Genomic DNA, 17,706 nt, shown 5'->3' with positions numbered 1-17,706 from the left:
GAAAGGAACACTGCAACACTTCTCAAAGCATGTTCAATTTATTCTCACGTCTGGAGAAAGACAATATTTTAAACAGTTTACGCGTATGACAAAAGCAGAGTAACCTGTGCCGATCCATCTCGGTCATAATACGAGTTACAAGCGACTGAGAGTGATTAGTTAAAGGTACTCTCAGATGTATAAATACAGTATGATTTCTTACTCAATGAGCAAACATCCTCCCGTTAACATTGACCAAAGGCAGTGGCCTTCATATGTAAATTTTATTCCTTTAGGGAGTGATATATATAAGGACTAAATTGCCAACCAAAAACACGGTCTTTCAAATGGAGTTAAAATGGCAGGAAAAAAAAAATCACAAATCTGGAATTCCTTATTTTAAAACCCCATCAGCATTTGGGAGTGGAATTCAGGCAATGGCTTGAGATATGAGATACACACGTATCTCCAGAGTAAAGATCACTACAAGTTTGTGTATTTGGTCAAACCTTTCTTTTAAACTTTTTCCTTAACACAGAATGTTGGAAATAAAGTTTAATGGAAGGAGCAAAGCACAGGATATCAAAATGTATGAAATGATAATCTTTTTCCCCACATCCCTCAACCTCCTGCTCTTCATTGCTCATTTGAGAGAGAAAAATCTTATTTGGAGAGTTTCTTCATCCTCTGGTCCAAAGCAGCAAAGTTCTCTTCTACCGAAACCAAGTTCTCTTTCATGGTCTGCTGCACCTGAACACAAACGGAATAAAGGCACGTTAGAACAGAAAAAGCGTGTGAGAAACTTGTCACTAAATACAAAAGAGAGCGAGTACCTGGGTGAGCAGTGTGCTGTTGTCCTTCAGTGAGTTGTTGATCATCTGCTGTGTTGTGTCCAGATGGGCCAGCAGCTGCCCAAACTGCATGGCTGAGAAAAACACAAAGGCACTTCCTCTCACAAACAAGCCATTACAAGTCATACTAGCAATTTAACACGGGCCAAATGTGTGGAATTTAGTGGTCGTGTGTCATTTTAGACCATGAACCCATTCAGACTAAACACCAACAGTATCATTGGCATATACAGTTGTGTTAAAAATGAAAAACAAAATAGTAGTACAACCTGATGAACCACTGTTAGTAGTAGTGATATTTCTGAATTTCACATCATTTACTTGTAGATATAGTAGTGTAACAGAAAAACAACAGACTGTCATCACATGCACGCCGCTTGTTCTGAGTAATTGACTCGTTCGTTGAAAGGGGTGTGGAGTTTAACTAAAGAATTCGTTTAACCTGTGAAAAAACAGGCGTCAATAACTGTCCTTTATTAAGGAAAAAGGAAGCAAACGTTTTACACATTGCTATAACGTTTTACACGTTTTACACATATTGCCAGTGTTTGGGCCGTTCCAAACACTGTTCGGAGGAATGACGTAATTTGATTGAAAAGTTGATTGGAGAAGAGAAAACGTATAAAGTTGTTCAGCAAATTACAGGATGCTCAACTAAAACCATCTCCAATGCTTTAAAATGGCAACAAAAGCTTGAAAAAAAAGCACGGAAGAAAATGAGCAACTACTGTTAAAACGGATCGAAGAATAGTCAGAATGGCAAAGATACGGCCAATCAGTAACCTCCAGAAAGATCAGTGATGATCTAAAATGGCCTGGAAGTACTGTTACAGTCAGAATACGTTTGATCAAAGCTATCAGTGAGAAGCCTGTGTAAAGCAACGTTGTTGAAAAGAAGAAAAAAAACAACTGGCAGGTGCAGAATCGGTTCAAATTTGCCAAGGAACTCGTCGATCACATCTTTTCAGGTCCAGTCGTCATCAACAGTACGTCAGGCGACCCACTTGTACTGAATTGAAGCCACAGTACACTGAAGACGGTGAAGCATGGTGGTGCAAAAATCTTGGTATAGGGATATTTTTCATATTACAGTGTTGGGCCTGTTTATCGTATACCAGGGATCATGGATCAGTTTGAATACATCAAAATACTTGAGATTACGTTGCCCTATACCGAAGAGGAAATGCCCCTGAAATGGGTGTTTCAACAAGATGACGACCCCAAACACACAATTAATTGAGCAACATCTTGGTTCCAGACAAAAAGGATTTGAGATAATGGAGCGGCCAGCTCAATCCCCTGACCTCAACCCCATTTAAAACTAGAGGGGTGACATTAATTGGCATTTGCATCCTGCGTTCTGACCCCAGCTTCGTGACATGCCGGGGTATGCGAAGAAAAGAATTTCACTGTGCATATGTATATGTGATCAATAAAAGACTCATCTTCATTAACCTGGGCTGAAATACCCGTCTCTAGTACCAGAAGTTGGTTGATTCGATGCAACACAGATGCATAGCAGTTATCAAAAACAATGCTTACGCAACTAAATATTAGTTCAGTAATTTAAAGTGAGGTTAAATCCTGAAAAACGTCTTCAGTTTATAAGGGTTTGAGTTTGAAGAGAAAAAGAAACGTTGACTGCTATTTTTTTTTTAATAGATTAATATTCCTTTGCTTCCTGTAAAAGAATAACGCAGACTTGATCAAATTTGTTAATGCTTTGATTTGGAATTGAATGTGTAATGTTTCCACATTCTACATTTGAAATATGGAAAGAAAAAGATATTTAAAAATATTTGCACTTCTATTCACTTTTATTAACAGCACAGCTATTTATTTGAACACAACTGTAGGCTTTGCAAATGATTTATTTAGAACTTTCATTCACACTAGTTCAAAATGTGCACCATTTCCACCTCCTACTTTCTATTTACCCAACACATCTTCATCCTCATTTGTATATGTACAGAGGAATTATTTGTTTATAAATAAATGATAATGTATAATTATTTATAGAGGTGGGTAGCAACGTGCTACATTTACTTAGTTACATGTAATTGAATAACCTTTTGGGGGAGAAAAAAAAAATTACTTTTAAGAGTAGGTTTAACTGGCCATACTTCTACTCTTACTCGAGCTCATTTTAAAATCACAAATGTACTTTTACTTTGCTACATTCGGCGGTGGAATTCCTCCGTTACTGTTAGCGGTTCAGTCCTGGAGAGGGGGAAGAAGCGAGCGTGTCAGTGGAGGCAGGACCCTCACGCACAATCTTAATGGGCCTTTATGCTGTAGAGGTATGTGATGAAGGACACAATCGCAACAAGCTCGAGGTAAAAGAAAAACCATGTTAACCGTACCCAAGTCTCATAATGACGCAGAGTGATTTGATGAACCCTTTAAAAATCAAAACAAAAAAATCTTAAAGCATCCAATGACTGAAACCTGAGTTCCCTAAAGCATCACTGGCATGGTACCATGTGAAACCCAAGAGAGATGTTACCTTGCTCGTGTAGCTCTTTCACAGCTATCAGTCTCTGGACCACCTGAGGGAGGGAGGTTGCCATGGCATCCCACTTCTGCACCACATCGTACAGCTGTGTCACCTAAACGGAGGACAAACAAGCACCAGCAGTATAATTTAAGAGTGTCACCCTAATAACTCGAAAACACTTTAACTCCACTCTAAACATATGTCTAAGCTTACTACCTACCTAAATCGTAAATATGGAACAACTTATCCTTTAAAATTGACCATTTCTCTGTTTGTAAACATTTAAGTGGAGACACAAACTGAGAATAGGATACCTTTACATTTGAGCTATTGCATGACACTAAATATTTGCACTTGAAGATCCACCGTTAGTTATATGAATCAAAGACTGCTGCAAATTTCTACACTAAATACAGTGCACTAAAAATACTTAATCTCTTTGCTGAATGTAATTGTTTTCAAATAAGATAAATAATTTATAAATGTAGAAAACAAATTCTGGCTATATAAGAAAAGAGGAACATTTTTGGCCTTTAGTTTAGTCATAAGCTGCATAGGATGTAAGAGTTTGGAATTTAGCCCTCTCTTTTAGAAAGCCAGTCACAGAGGAAAATTTCTTAACACTAGTTGTACTATGGTCTTGTCCACCACACAGATGCACTAGCTAATAATGCGGCAGACGACACAGCGTTCATTGTACACAGAGACAGAGTGATGTTCAAGTTACTACAGCACATTCAGGGCATGTGTGCACAAAATGCTGCACACTTTCGTGCATTTCAGCAGACATTTTCTCAATTGCATCACAAACGAATGCTGAGTGAGAATGTACGCCCACCTTGTTTTGAGTTTCAGCATCTTCAATCGCTGCCTTGTGTTTTGCTATTTCATTCATCTTCCCCAAAACACTCTGCAAGCAGAAAGCAAAACTTCCACTTACTTCTTGGAGCATTACACATCATCACAAAAAGATTCAAAAGAGGGCTTCTGTTTATGTTTGTATAAAGATCTGCATACTAATCTATAATGTGCAAAACTGGTAATGATTGTACTACTATAGTGTTATCGTAACTGCTGCCAGAACCTTCTATCGGTTACTTATTCTCAGTAAGCTTAAACTCAGAAGGTTTACCTGTAGTCTGGCTTCAACCTGGTCCAGAGTGGCAGCATCCAGAGCACTGACACGAGCCTGCAGCAGCTCCATAGTCTCCTACAGAGACAGAGAGAAAAGAAAAGAAAAAATGTCAAGAACATGAAGTGGAGCAGACGCGCAGTCAAACACATTAGCACTGATGTACCAGTATGCTACTCACCACTAGACTGGCACCTTGTAGTCCAGCACTGAGGGGACCCTGCAGTACACACAACCAAAACACAAGAGTGTTCAACAAACTAGCGAGATCTCACGACTTCACACAGTGAAGTGTGTACTGAGTCAGAACCAAAAACTGGGAAAGCACAACTGCATACTGATATTAGCAAACAGAAAAACAAACAATTGGGATCCCATAAACATGCATTTTCAATCCTGCCTAGACTGTCCCACAAAGACCATGTTAGGTAAGGAGCCCGAGTGTTTAAGGGTTTATTTACACAGAGAACGTCAGGCCAGGTGCCACAGAGAAAAGTACTTCAGCCTGATCAACTCAGTTTGTAAACGGGTGGTGCTGTCAAGACATCTACCGCGCAGTCTGAATGGATTCTTTAAGTGCAATTCTCACTTTTTGACCAAACTTTTGTCCCTTTCAGTTGTGATTGAAAGTAAAATAGAAACAAAAACAAGAAAGCCTAGTAGTAAGTGCCAAAATTTCACCATGTGAAGGATTTTTCAGGGCCACTACGCAAATATGTTCCTCTGATCCACAAACACAGTAGGTGTCACTAGTCGATTTAATTCCAAGGTAACGCAAAGTTGTTCCTAGATTTAACTCGGAGACGGATGATTATTACAAACATAAGTTTAATCTGACTGAGGAGAATGAGAAAGTGTAGGCAAGTAAACGTACCTGCTTATCTAATCCAGAACCTACTGCAGTCTCCAGGTCCGCCAACCTCCTCTCCAACTCCGCGATCTACAGACACAAAGACAGAGGACAAGGTCAGTAACTGCAATTACTTTACTTTGTCCCGAATAAGCTTAAGAAAAATGAGGCAACTATGTTTAGAAAAACGCATTTGTACCTTGGCAGACTCGGTGAACTTCTCGTGTTCAGGCCGGCTGTGGAGTTCATACAGCACAACTCCATCCGGGCCTTTGGGTGCTGCTGATTTCCCCTCTCCCCCAGCAGTGCTACGCACACCCCGTGCCACTTCCAACTGAGTCATCAACCGCCTAACACACACACACACACACACACACACACACACACACACACACACAGAGTGATTGTATTTAATAAAGTAGAAACTGTGTCCCTGTTTCATGCACTCAATTTCTCTCTTTCTCAAAACTTCAGGAACACTCTGTACTGTTCTCATGGTTGTTAATCTCTTTGTTTTGGGAGTAGTTTAGCTCATCCTGCAGCACTGGCTAAAAGGACACACTGCACAGAGAACATTGATCCAATATCAGCAGAAAAATGTGTCATCTAGTCTCATTACAGACCATTCTCCATATGTTCCTTACTTGGCAAGAGCTCCATCTGGGTCAGCCAAGTTGATGTGGGCATTTGGGCCCAGCAAGGAGTCCAGGTGGGCTGAGACCAACTGCTGTTTGAGCTGGGCCGCCTGCTGAGCCAGAACCACCGGCGTTAGGCGCTCCTCTGCACTGCTCTCTTTAGTACTGGTCTGAAGGGACGGACACACACACACACAGCCAATAAATGTTAAGTGCTCCACCTCACCCTATCCAAAAAATAAATTAAGGATTTACTTGTTCAGAATGACAGTGAGTAACTCATGTGAAGGCCTTAATTATTTCCAGATGATATCACAAGTCCAGTCACCTAACATAACTTATAGCTACTGTACATTTCAAATGGCCTGTCTGCCTGAACACCTTCCCAGACATTTCAGAGGACAACGAATATGAACACAGATTAAGTGTAGTCCAACAACAAGAGAGGGATCTCTGGAAAGCTGGTGGTAGATGCTCAGATGTCATTTTTATTACTCTACTGTAGCTACTGAACTCCATGGCTCCTTGGTACTTGAAAAATTAAAAGTGGCTGATTCACAGCTGCAGTATCCTGCAAAATAAAACTACAGACTTTATAAAGATGTAATGTTTGAAATAGATGATTCAGTGTTGCAGGGGGAGGACATGGGTATATATATATATATATATATATATATATATATATATATATATATATATATATATATATATATATATATATATATATATATATATATATATATATATATATATATATATATTTATTTATTTATTTATATCGGCATAGGTATGTACCTTCTGCTTAATTTCATTTTATTATTCAGATAACCGAAAGAATTATTGAACAGCTATTCGGGTTAACAGCCAGAAGATGGTGTAACGGAGTATTTCATATGGCTTCATCAGGTATCGCTTTCCACTAAAACTAAACGTCCCCGCTGTTTGTGTTTGACAGACATAATACAGAGAAATAACAAAAAGAGAAAGAAAAAAAAACCAAAACATTTTAGCAAAAGCAAAAGCTTTGCTCATGTCAGCTAGATATTCAAGCCTGTAGCTGTACTGTCACAGTATGCTCTCTGATGTCGATTTAAAAAAAAAAAAATATATATATATATAAACATATATATATATATATATATATATATATATATATATATATATATATATATATATATATTATATATATATATATATATATATATATAATATATATAAACATATATATATATATAAAACATATATTACATATATATATTACATATATAATATTATATTCTATATAATACATATATTCTATATAATACATATATTATATATATATATATATATATATATATATATATATATATATATATATATATATATATATATATATATAAAAACTGTTTTTTGTACTTCTTAAATTTACTTCTCATAACCTTTTGGATTTTTTTAAATAACTTATTAAACTATATAACGGACAGGTATGGAACATGAATGATCAAAAATGTTTCTGAACACTAGAACTACTTTGAACAAGAGAACTAGGCTGTAATAACGTGGACTATTTTACATGTAAAACATGTTGCATTACATTCATCTTGCGTTTTAAAAACATTCGTACATGAATGATGTAAATCGGGACAAAGGGCGCGTCTCGTTATCCATGACGTTGTTAAATCTCCGGCTCTCAGCCTCTCACTGAACAGAGCAGACGCAGAGAGAGGTGTGAGTGCAGCGGGAAAGCAAGACCTCACGCTTGCAGGACAGTACTGGTGATTTTTAGAAAGTCGCTAAAGTCTGTCCATAAAAGTCGCTAGATTTGTCGATAGGCGCAACAACCACTTTCAGAGGTTGAGAACCACGGCACTAGAGTACCACACTTAACATGATCACAGTGCCAATGGTTATTTATAATTAGGTCAAATCAGATATTTTCATGTTAACCTATATTTACTACAAAGGTGAACTGAAACAATCACTTAAATTCTTCACGCTTCAGGGACATTTTTAGTCACAGTGTATACCTGGAACTTGTACAACATGACAGTGGTACTCTCTGCATCAAAATATTGCCAGAGCTTTTCTTTATATATATATATATATATATATATCCCCCCCCTTCACTGATTCTTGTCGACATATGATTTCAGTATTTAAATACTCGCGCCTTAAACAATAAACCATGTTTAACCATGCACTTCCCCAGCCTAGCACTGAATAAGCAGACTATGGTACTCGTTCAATCGATAGAATAAAAATTCCAGCAATTAAGAGAAAGTGTGCTACTGATCACTTAAATGAAACTCCCAAAGTATTCAAACAAATCAAAATGTGTCCTTCTAAATGTCTTAAGTTTTCTTAGGAAAAGAAAAAAAGAAAATAAAAATGAAATATGAATATTATTATCATTCTGTTAAGTCGCGTTAATGCTCCACGCATTTTGCAGCACAATTATTTTTTTATGGTATATTTTATAAATGTGCAACTAAGCTGCGTAACATCTCTTAGTTGCTAGTATTTTTGCTCTACTGATAGAACCAAGTAGCGTAGTCTATTTATTCACAGCATTTAGTATGTAGGGAATTAGTCACCTGTATATCTGCCTAGGCAGAGTAACTGTTTTTGTTTACAGGACTAATCATTATAAAAGCATGTAATTTCACTACATCTTCCAGGTTGAAATATTTAAAAAACTAAAAACAACTAAAACACCATCAGTGTCAGTTTGCTGAGAAGACAGCTGGATGATGCCTGCTACTTCATTCCTTGATTGGTTTAAGTGTTTGTATTTAATGTCCTTAAAAAATGAGCAGATATGATTTCTGGTTCAGAAGAGTCAGTAACAAAATGACTGAATAACATTTAGCGATGACTCATCTAAAGTTAGAACGGCTGAAATAAAACTAAAAATTAAAAAAGAGGATGAAGAGAGCGTCTGTGTGTAGTGCTCCCTAACCTGAATGTGTTCCACTTCCTCTGTGAGCTCCTGAATCTCATTAACGAGCCGCTGGTACTTCTGCTGAGGAGTCTCCTTAACCCCGCACCCTTCACCCAGCTAGAGGGAGATGGAGAGAAAGGTGGAGGGACTCATTAAACCAAACACTTCGACTGGCATATGCCTAACAGGGAACCTGAGGGAGAACTCACAAGCTCATAGTCTCCAGACTCATAGCCGACTCTGCGACTCTTGCTGATGCGGTCCGAGAAATCTGTAAATGTTCAGCTCACAGTAATGAGACCCAGACAAGGAACACAAGCACTAACACTTCACAGAACAAATCAGATATATACACCCAGCAGTCACTGTACTCACCCAGGCCCTTAGTGCCGACACGCTTGTCTTTGAACTTGTCGTAGGCAGCGTTGGGATTGACAACAATCCGCTCCACACTGTCACTGCACAGCTCTTCCTGTTAGAGGGATGAGGAAAACATGTTAACAGCTGCTTTACAAGTCGGAACATCTGAGGCTGCTTTTTACACCTGAGATTAAAATGGTATTTAAATGGCAATAACTGCTTGCAGCTGTAACTAACCTTTAATTTATGTGCATGCTAACGGTTCCAGTAATGGTCAAGCAGTTATTTATTTTTTTTTTAAACATGTTTTACACTACTCCTGGTTTACACTCAACCAAGATTAATATTCTTACACAAGCAGTTTGCTTTTTAATGCCAGATGTAAAAAAAAAAAAAAAAAAAAGGTCCAAAATATATAACACGTACAGTATGACACATGCAGGCTTTTAAAAACATGTTGTACATGCAATGTTTCTGAGAAATTAAGGCGGAAATGTCAGTGATCATTATTACTATAAGTACTGCAGAAAAAAATAATGAACAAAATCAAATGTGTACTTGGCATGTGAGATATTGATTTTTTTCCCCCTGCTTGTGATTTTCCTTTTATACAATTTCATGATGAAATGCTTTTAATCATCAGGGATGGTGAATCTTTTCACAGACTGGTTGTCTAATGTCCACATAACCAAATGTTTTACTCTTGCTGCTGCTCAAAGTGTTAAGCAGGACAGTGCCAGTAAAATAAATAAATAAAACCCACAGATTTAATCGCTTTCTAATTATCATTACCGTTAACATTATTAGCACAAATAATTCCAGATTCATCTGCTGATTGCACCGTCTCATTTTATTGGAGAGAAATAGATGTATTTGGTGTATTTCTGAGTGACTACTCTAGTGTTTTATGGCGCTCCTACACAAAATAAGTAATAGAATGTATGTAAAGTAATAAAATAAGTAATGTAATCGGCGATAAACGTCACTGGATATCACGGCAGCGTAATATCATGTAGGGATGGTATCATTATATCACACTGGCCTAGTGTACACTAAGCCTATAGAAATCACTATAGAACTGCAAACTTGATCGGTTTGCCATGCTAAAATGATCTAAAAATGCAATCACAGGATTAATTTGTTGATTTCAACTTCACATTCAATGTTATTCACACTCTCAAACACACACACACACACACACAATTTGACAAAGGCATGATGTGGGCAAAATACAAAACTGGATTCTTTGATTTTATTAACTGCCTCCAGCTTCATTTAGTTAGTTTGTTAAACTATTTCCGTAAATTCACGTGCCAGCCAACTGAAATGGTTTACTGGATCCAGTTTCATACACCCACTATGGGCAGCAATTAGAATCACACACACATTTCGGATGGCTTAGAGAAAAAGCACTGGTGTGCTACTGGAAGAGTGTGATTGCACAGATGTTATATGGGTTTTGGCTTTTACTTCCAGGGTAAAGCAGTGTTTAGTGCTATGCTGCCTAGTTAGCGCTGGATTTGTAAACAACGTTATACTGACAGGAAGATGCACAACAAGGCAAAACACTCAGTCAAACACAAAGTCCATTTAAAACAGACAAGGGGTTGATTATGATTAGATGGGAGAAGTGATGTTAGGGGGAAATCACATAAGCTCTTACCAGCTCCTTGGGTTCCCAAAGAGAGTTAGAGGGGGTAGAAGTAAAGGAGGAGCAAGACACAAAGGAGAGAGAGAGAGAGAGAGAGAGAGAGAGAGAGAGAGAGAGAAGGAAAGAGCAAGAGAAAGAGAGAGACATATTAATGTGGTTATCACATGACATGCACAACAGGAGCTGGTGGAAAAGGCAAAAAAAAAAAAAAAAAAACACCAAAGGGCTGGTTGTAAGCACCCGTTGTGCTGTCTATTCAATCAGTCTATCTCTCTTTCCCGACCCCACAAGGCCATAAGACAATCATTTCAAAAGCTTCTCACAGCAAAGCTGTGTTTGAGTTTATGCTCAATTTTTAGACAACACTGCAGGTCACAAACCGGACTGAGTTAGAGTGGGAAAACATGGGCCGCACGTTGTGGTCGATGTAGGTTAGGAGACAAGCGATTCAGACAGCTGTGCAGGAGAGTTTCTCTCTCAGCCTGAAGGTGAAGGATGAAAGGGCTGAGGCACCTTCTCCTTCAGATCAGAGAAACAGCAGGTGTTCCACACATATGGAGCTCACACTGGAGGCACACAGCAGTTACTTCATCACTTTTCTACTGACAAGGTGCCTGATTTGGATCTGTTCCACACTTTTCCACCACAGTTTTCTGCCAGAACAACTGGTCCGGTTCCAGAGTCAAAACACTGTGTTACTGATCTCAAACCAACAACGAGGTACATCAAACACTCAAGGCCGGCGGTATTTTGTGGCTCAAGGAGCTGAAGTTATTCAAATAACTGCTCTGTATATACCATTGTAGGAGAGTTGGAAAAATAGTGTTCAAACAGTGCTGAAAACTGGAAAATTACTATGAATCACAGCTGGAAGGAAGAAACCATTTTAGTAGTGATTGCAACAGATTAAAATGTTGAGAGCTATGTTGCTAATGCTTGCAAAACTTTGAAAAGCTACACTTAGATTAATAATAAAAAAAAAAGAACAACAATAATAATTAAAAAAAAGAAAAAAAAAATCCAGGGGTGGACAAATCAGTAGCTCAGGAATCTGAGTTTAGTATCCAGGCTATTAATATTTTTTTCATTCATAGTTGCCTGGCAGACTTTTGCAAAACGAAGCTTTCCATTTGGCACGTTTAAACTAAATGTGCTTCATAATTCGAAGATGCAACACACCTTGATGCTGAAACTAAAGGGCATGTGTTTGAAATCCCAAAGCCTGCCTCACTACACACATCAGCTTGTGGCATAATCTGACGGTCTGATGGTAGAAAAATCTAAAATTACGGGGCAAATTAATAATCATGCATGGATGATGGATGGCCTTTTGGCAGGAACACGAAGTATGTTGAAAATAAAGATTAACGAAAAGCAAAACATTTCTCTCCTGCTTACTAGTGTCACCTGTCAAGAAAAAGACACCAGACATAACAGTATTTACGTGAAACGCGAGGATAGATCACCACTCATAGACAAAACCTTAAATCAACGATAGAGGTCAACCGATTGAGTGGTTTGAGCACCTATAACGGACTATTGGGACGGCAAAAAATCCACACTGAGTTTTTCCTGGTTGCCTCCTTTGCGGGAGCGGCTGCTGTCATTATAGAGTAGGACAGCGGCCTCTAGAGGTGTAAAAAAAACTATCGCTGACTAATTTTGTTGTGTTATTTGTTTTTATTTTGGATGTCTATTTTTACAGTTTGGACATATATATTTTATTAACTTTCATATGTATTAACAGTCAGTAAGTTTTATTTAAAAAAGTACAGGACATTTTCATGGTACAGTCAGTACTGTTTATTTTTGGAATAAAGTGCAATATTTTACTTTGAGTGTTATATTTTCATTCAGTATCAATTTTAAAAGCTATGATTTGATTAATCGGTTATTGGCAGGTAATGCCCAATTTAGTTATCCGTATCGATAAAATCCACTATTGGTCGACCTCTAATCAACATCTTGCTGACTTTTTACCAAGCCCGCAAACATGATGCTATGCTACATTAGAAACTCTGCTAGAACTGGATAATGATCCATCTTTTCCAACTTAACTACTGTAGCTAGCTCACCATACATTGTTACTTTACAGTATCTACCACATTTTAACCTGGTCAGTTAGTTTCTAGGCATCCAAAACATGGGACTGGGCAGCACACTGGAACTTTTACTTGAATTGTTAACTAGCTAATGAATTTATCATTTGTCCACCCCTGAAAAAGATCTTTAATCATATGATATAAATCATGGCTTTTTGTGGCACTGAAGAATTTTACTGTAGATGAATTAAATTCTCAAAACCAGAAGTAAAACTTGCACAATCCTCCACAGTTGCTCTTATTATTACCCCACTTATCAAAACTCACATTTTGATAATGCATTGGCGCTTGAACTGCTGGAAACCAACACCAGGTGCAAGATCGAGATTGTGTTGGTGGAAAAGGAGTGACAGTCCATTAAAGCAATGTGTGTGCATGCAGGCGCACTCTATTTCATGCTCCATGAAAAGCATTTGGTCTGAGATTTAGTATATAGCTAGTGTGATCTCAAGCTACCATATCTCTATGAAAATATCTCAAAATTGCAATGGTAGGAAAATTTTGCCTTGGTGGCTCTATGGGATGTCCTCCAGTCCAGCCCATTAGCGGTTCAAACCTATCCCATGCTTACATTAAGAAGAAAAAAAAAATCTAATCAAATCAAGACAGATGCCAAATCAGGGAAAAAAAAAAATCAGAAGGTCCCACAGCTCTAGGATATGATTGTTTCTGATTGGAACCAAGGAGAAAGGGAGCAAGAGTCCAACCCATGCATTTACTCCTGGAGAAAAAGGAGGGCATCTTACTTGCACAAACTAGTGTCCGAAGTGGTTCATAACAAGGAGAGAAGGTGTTGTGACAGGGAAGGTAAAGCACTATTATGTTAACAGTGTGTCAGCAATTAGCCCAACTCTAATAAAACCATTAGATCAAAAGATCTTGGGATGCACAAGACTGATAAAAAGCACTTTGTAATAATTAGTTGTAATTATTATATGCTATATGTAATTGCTCTTATTTCCCCTTGGGATCAATAATGTGTTATTTTATATGCACATGCAATCAATATATTAACAGCACAGTGGTGAACTTTTGATGCGACAAAGTTGGCTTAATTTATTTTGCTAAACTTTTTTTTTTTTCTGCTCTGGGTATTGAGTCATCAGTAACTCTCATTAATACTCATATGAAAAGGCCAGGATCAAAGACTGTATACACAGAGTGCAAAAGATTTCATGCCCCACGAGTTTTGGATATAAAAGGAAAGAAATAACTTCATTTTACAATTCAATGAAATTCATCCAAAAAAAAAAAAAAGAAAGAAAAAAGAAAAAAAAAAAAAAAAAAGAGAGAGAGAATATAAGGAGTCAGTTTTTTTGCTTCATGTCTCAGGACATGACTTTAAGAAGGTAGTGTATAAAATCTGGCAGAGTTCAGACAGAAATTGTTCACTATTAATATCTTAACATAAACTATTTGCCGATTTTTGACTTGATATAATAAAGGAAAATTCTAAGAAATCAAACACACTAAATGTCTTTCGAACAAAAAATATCAGCTCAGGAATTTGCTTTAAAGTGGTGCCCTGTGTTCAAAATAACAATTTGTCCAAATGAAAGTGCCTCAACTAGTATTATGATGGAACTGTGTTAGGTCCAATGTACGGGTGTCCCAAAAGTCCCCACACATATGGGGAAACTAACACTTTTTTAGCAAAACGCCTTCCACAATCTTTTAATTGAGGGAAAACATGAATTCTGCTCTCCACCAGAAAATCCTAAAGGAGAATGTCCGGTTTTCAGTTTCTAGGTTGAAACTCAAGCGCAACTAGATTATGCAGCAAGACAATAATCCAAAGCATAGGACTAAGTCCACCTCTGAATGGCTAATTAAAAAAAATTATAACAATAAATAAATAAGTAAAAAAGTTAAATTAAAGTTTTGGAGTGGTCTAGTCAAAGTCCTGACTTGAACCAAGTAAGATGCTGTGGCAGGAGCTTAAACAGACAGCTTGAAAACCCTCCAGTGTGGCTGAACTAAAGCAGTTCTGCAAAGAAGAGTGAGCCAAAATTCCACCACAGCGCTGTGAAAGACTGATCTCCAGTTATCAGAAGCGTTTGGTTGCCATTGTTGTTGTTGCTGCTGCTCAAGGGTTAGGGATTTTAAGTTTTAAGATTGTTCTATGTGACTCAGTTTGTGTACAGTGTCCCTCTTCCTCTGCTGTAAACAGTGCAACGCTTCCGGGTACATTTGTATCGCGAGAGCAGACAAACTGAGTCACACAGAACAACCTTTGTAACAAATATGTTTGCAGATTTCAAGATAAATACGGCCTTACGTTTTATTGCCTGCTCTCTTGTCAACACAACGCGTGTTCTTTCACAAACGTGCATCGGAGCGCTATGTGTAAGTGAAGATATTTTGGGAAGAAAAACTTACTTAATTTTAGTGTATTTGCGCACACAAAGCATTCGTATCATTTCATAAAACTGGGATTAAAACACTGGAGTTACACGGATTACTTTTACGATTCCTTTATGAACTTTTGGGAGCTTGAAAGTTTTGGTTACTTGGACTGTAAATGGAGGGACAGAAATCTCCCGGGATTCGTTAAAAATGTCTTCATTTCTGTTCCGAAGATGAACGAAAGTATTATGGGTTTGGAACGACATGAGCGTGAGTAATTGAGGACAGAATTTTCATTTTTGGGTGAACTACCCCTTTAAGTGGAGGCCTACACTGAGAGAGATAGTGATGTGAAGATCGGATCATTTTACAGACTCGGATCTTTGAATCTCGTTCAGCAAAATGAATGAATCATTTTCTGAATCATTTTGTTCATTTCAGCAGAATATAATTAAAATGTTACATGTTAAATTCCCCAAGACATCTAGTACTTACGCAAACGTTGACCACATTTGGAATAAAAATAAACTATAGGCTAATGCAACCAAGGCCAAATTACGAGAAACATAAATGATTAATTAATTGCTTAGCTGGCTCTTCAAGCTATACAGTCTGTTAGTTCACCTCACCTCCTGATCCGAGTTGTTCTTTTGTCACGTCTGTTCCCCGGAAACAGAAATGATTAAATTCACATCTCAAGTCTTTGGGTTCGAGTCATTTGTTCGCCCCATAGGAAATACACCATGCAATACCAGAAACAGAAATGATTAGTTCAGCTCTCGAGTCATTCGGTCATCACGTCCCAGCCCCACTGCATTCAGCCAAAGGAGCTGTGACGTGATGAACGAGCGACTCGAACCCGAAGACTCGAGAGGTGAACTAATCATTTCTGTTTCCGGTACAGAACCTATGGGGATGTTGCAGCGCACGTGCGGTCGACACAAAATTAACTAATCGCGCGCTCTCTCTCTCTCTCTCTCTGAGACAACTCGTTGTTCCTGAGTCATATTAAAGATCCGTTCTAAATGAACGAATCGTTCATGAACCGACACATCACGAGATAGAGCGTGAGAATGAAAATGACCCACACAGAACTTCTTTGTGGCCGGTCCATCCCCAACATATCAGGATAAAATTAACGTTTTTGTCTTTTTAATTTTGTTGTACGGGAATACAAACTTTTCTTCTGTATAGATACAGTCACTGGTCGGAATGCTCACACCCAAAAAAAAAAAAAAAAAAACAAAACAAAATTACCCCCCCCCAAGAAATGCATTGTGAGAAGTCCATGTGTGGAGCAACTCACCGACTCAAACTGCGCCTGGTCGTCCTCAGGCAGGTCGCTGGTCTCATACACATCCGGCTCGTTAGAGGCCTGTGGACACATGACCACAATAATGTTCACACACAAACAGGATGAACACACTGCCCGGACACGGGTCTCGGTGCCGGAGAAAAAGCTGAGCATGAAGCGCTTAACAGTAGCTGATAGTGTACTGGACACTGCAGGCCGACGCCCTTCTACAAAATGGACGGAGAAGTACAGGACAACTGCCATACACACATTCACAACACGCACAGCAATGAAATGACGGATTTTTGCTTCACTGTATGTTTTATTACAAACTTAAGCACCAGTCCTGACACTGTCCCTCCTCTCTACTAAGCCAGTGAAATAAAACTACGCTTAAAATGAATCATCATGCTAGCTAGCTAACGTGTAACATAAACAACCCCTAGATATCTAACGTCACGTAGCAGGCTGTAAATATGTTCGCTAAAACATCACAGGACCGTTCCATCACTTTTCTAGCTAGCTTTTCTTCTTTGTATTAACAGCTGAGGAGGATGACATTATTATTATTATTATTATTATTATTATTATTATTATTGGTGGTAATAATATGATCATGGACATTAGCCGGCTTTTTCGGTGTTGTGTTTACGAGTTCACTCGGCTGCCTCTCTCTTTAACTGTATCAGCCATTAGCCAAATAATGTCTGTAAAATAATCTCCAAAACGATGTGTTATTGTAAAAGCGCATTTCTTTAAAAGAAAGAAAGAAAACGCTATCCGCATAACACTATATAGCTAGCAGTGAGTTTAGCTGCAAGGCGCTAATATGAATATTGTGTGGCTAACTAGCTTCTGACTGTCGCTAGCATGCTATATATGAATTACAGAAACTTACGATGCCCGGCAGGTTGGCGTACTTCGGGTCGGCCATTAGCACACAGATAAATAGAGCACAATCCTACCGAGTATCTGATATTTTTTGTTACAGAATTTCCAGTTTGAAAAGAAACTAACGCGAGCCGCCTCGGTGACTTGCAAGCTGCTGACAACAGTGCAAACGTCAGGCGTGAACCCAGCGGCAGG

The 17,706-nt window shown here is 38.2% G+C and overlaps 1 protein-coding gene across 1 annotated transcript; it reads right to left on the bottom strand.

The window, feature by feature from the left end:
* Positions 1 to 19: 19 nt before the first annotated feature.
* dctn2 (dynactin 2 (p50)) lies at positions 20 to 17,706 on the bottom strand. The gene is made up of 14 exons (XM_017479978.3): positions 17,519 to 17,706; positions 16,633 to 16,701; positions 9,243 to 9,339; positions 9,077 to 9,138; positions 8,886 to 8,984; positions 5,954 to 6,114; positions 5,509 to 5,659; positions 5,334 to 5,399; positions 4,641 to 4,679; positions 4,460 to 4,537; positions 4,166 to 4,237; positions 3,337 to 3,439; positions 813 to 904; positions 20 to 729 (listed from the first exon to the last, which is right to left on the bottom strand). The coding sequence occupies exons 1-14, from the start codon at positions 17,552 to 17,554 to the stop codon at positions 643 to 645; spliced, it is 1,212 nt and encodes a 403-aa protein (XP_017335467.1). The 5' UTR covers positions 17,555 to 17,706; the 3' UTR covers positions 20 to 642.

The sequence above is a fragment of the Ictalurus punctatus genome, chromosome 11, assembly GCF_001660625.3.
Source record: "Ictalurus punctatus breed USDA103 chromosome 11, Coco_2.0, whole genome shotgun sequence".
NCBI lineage: Eukaryota > Metazoa > Chordata > Actinopteri > Siluriformes > Ictaluridae > Ictalurus > Ictalurus punctatus.
Note: the sequence above shows the minus strand (reverse complement) of the source record. Positions and strands in the feature narration are given on the sequence as shown.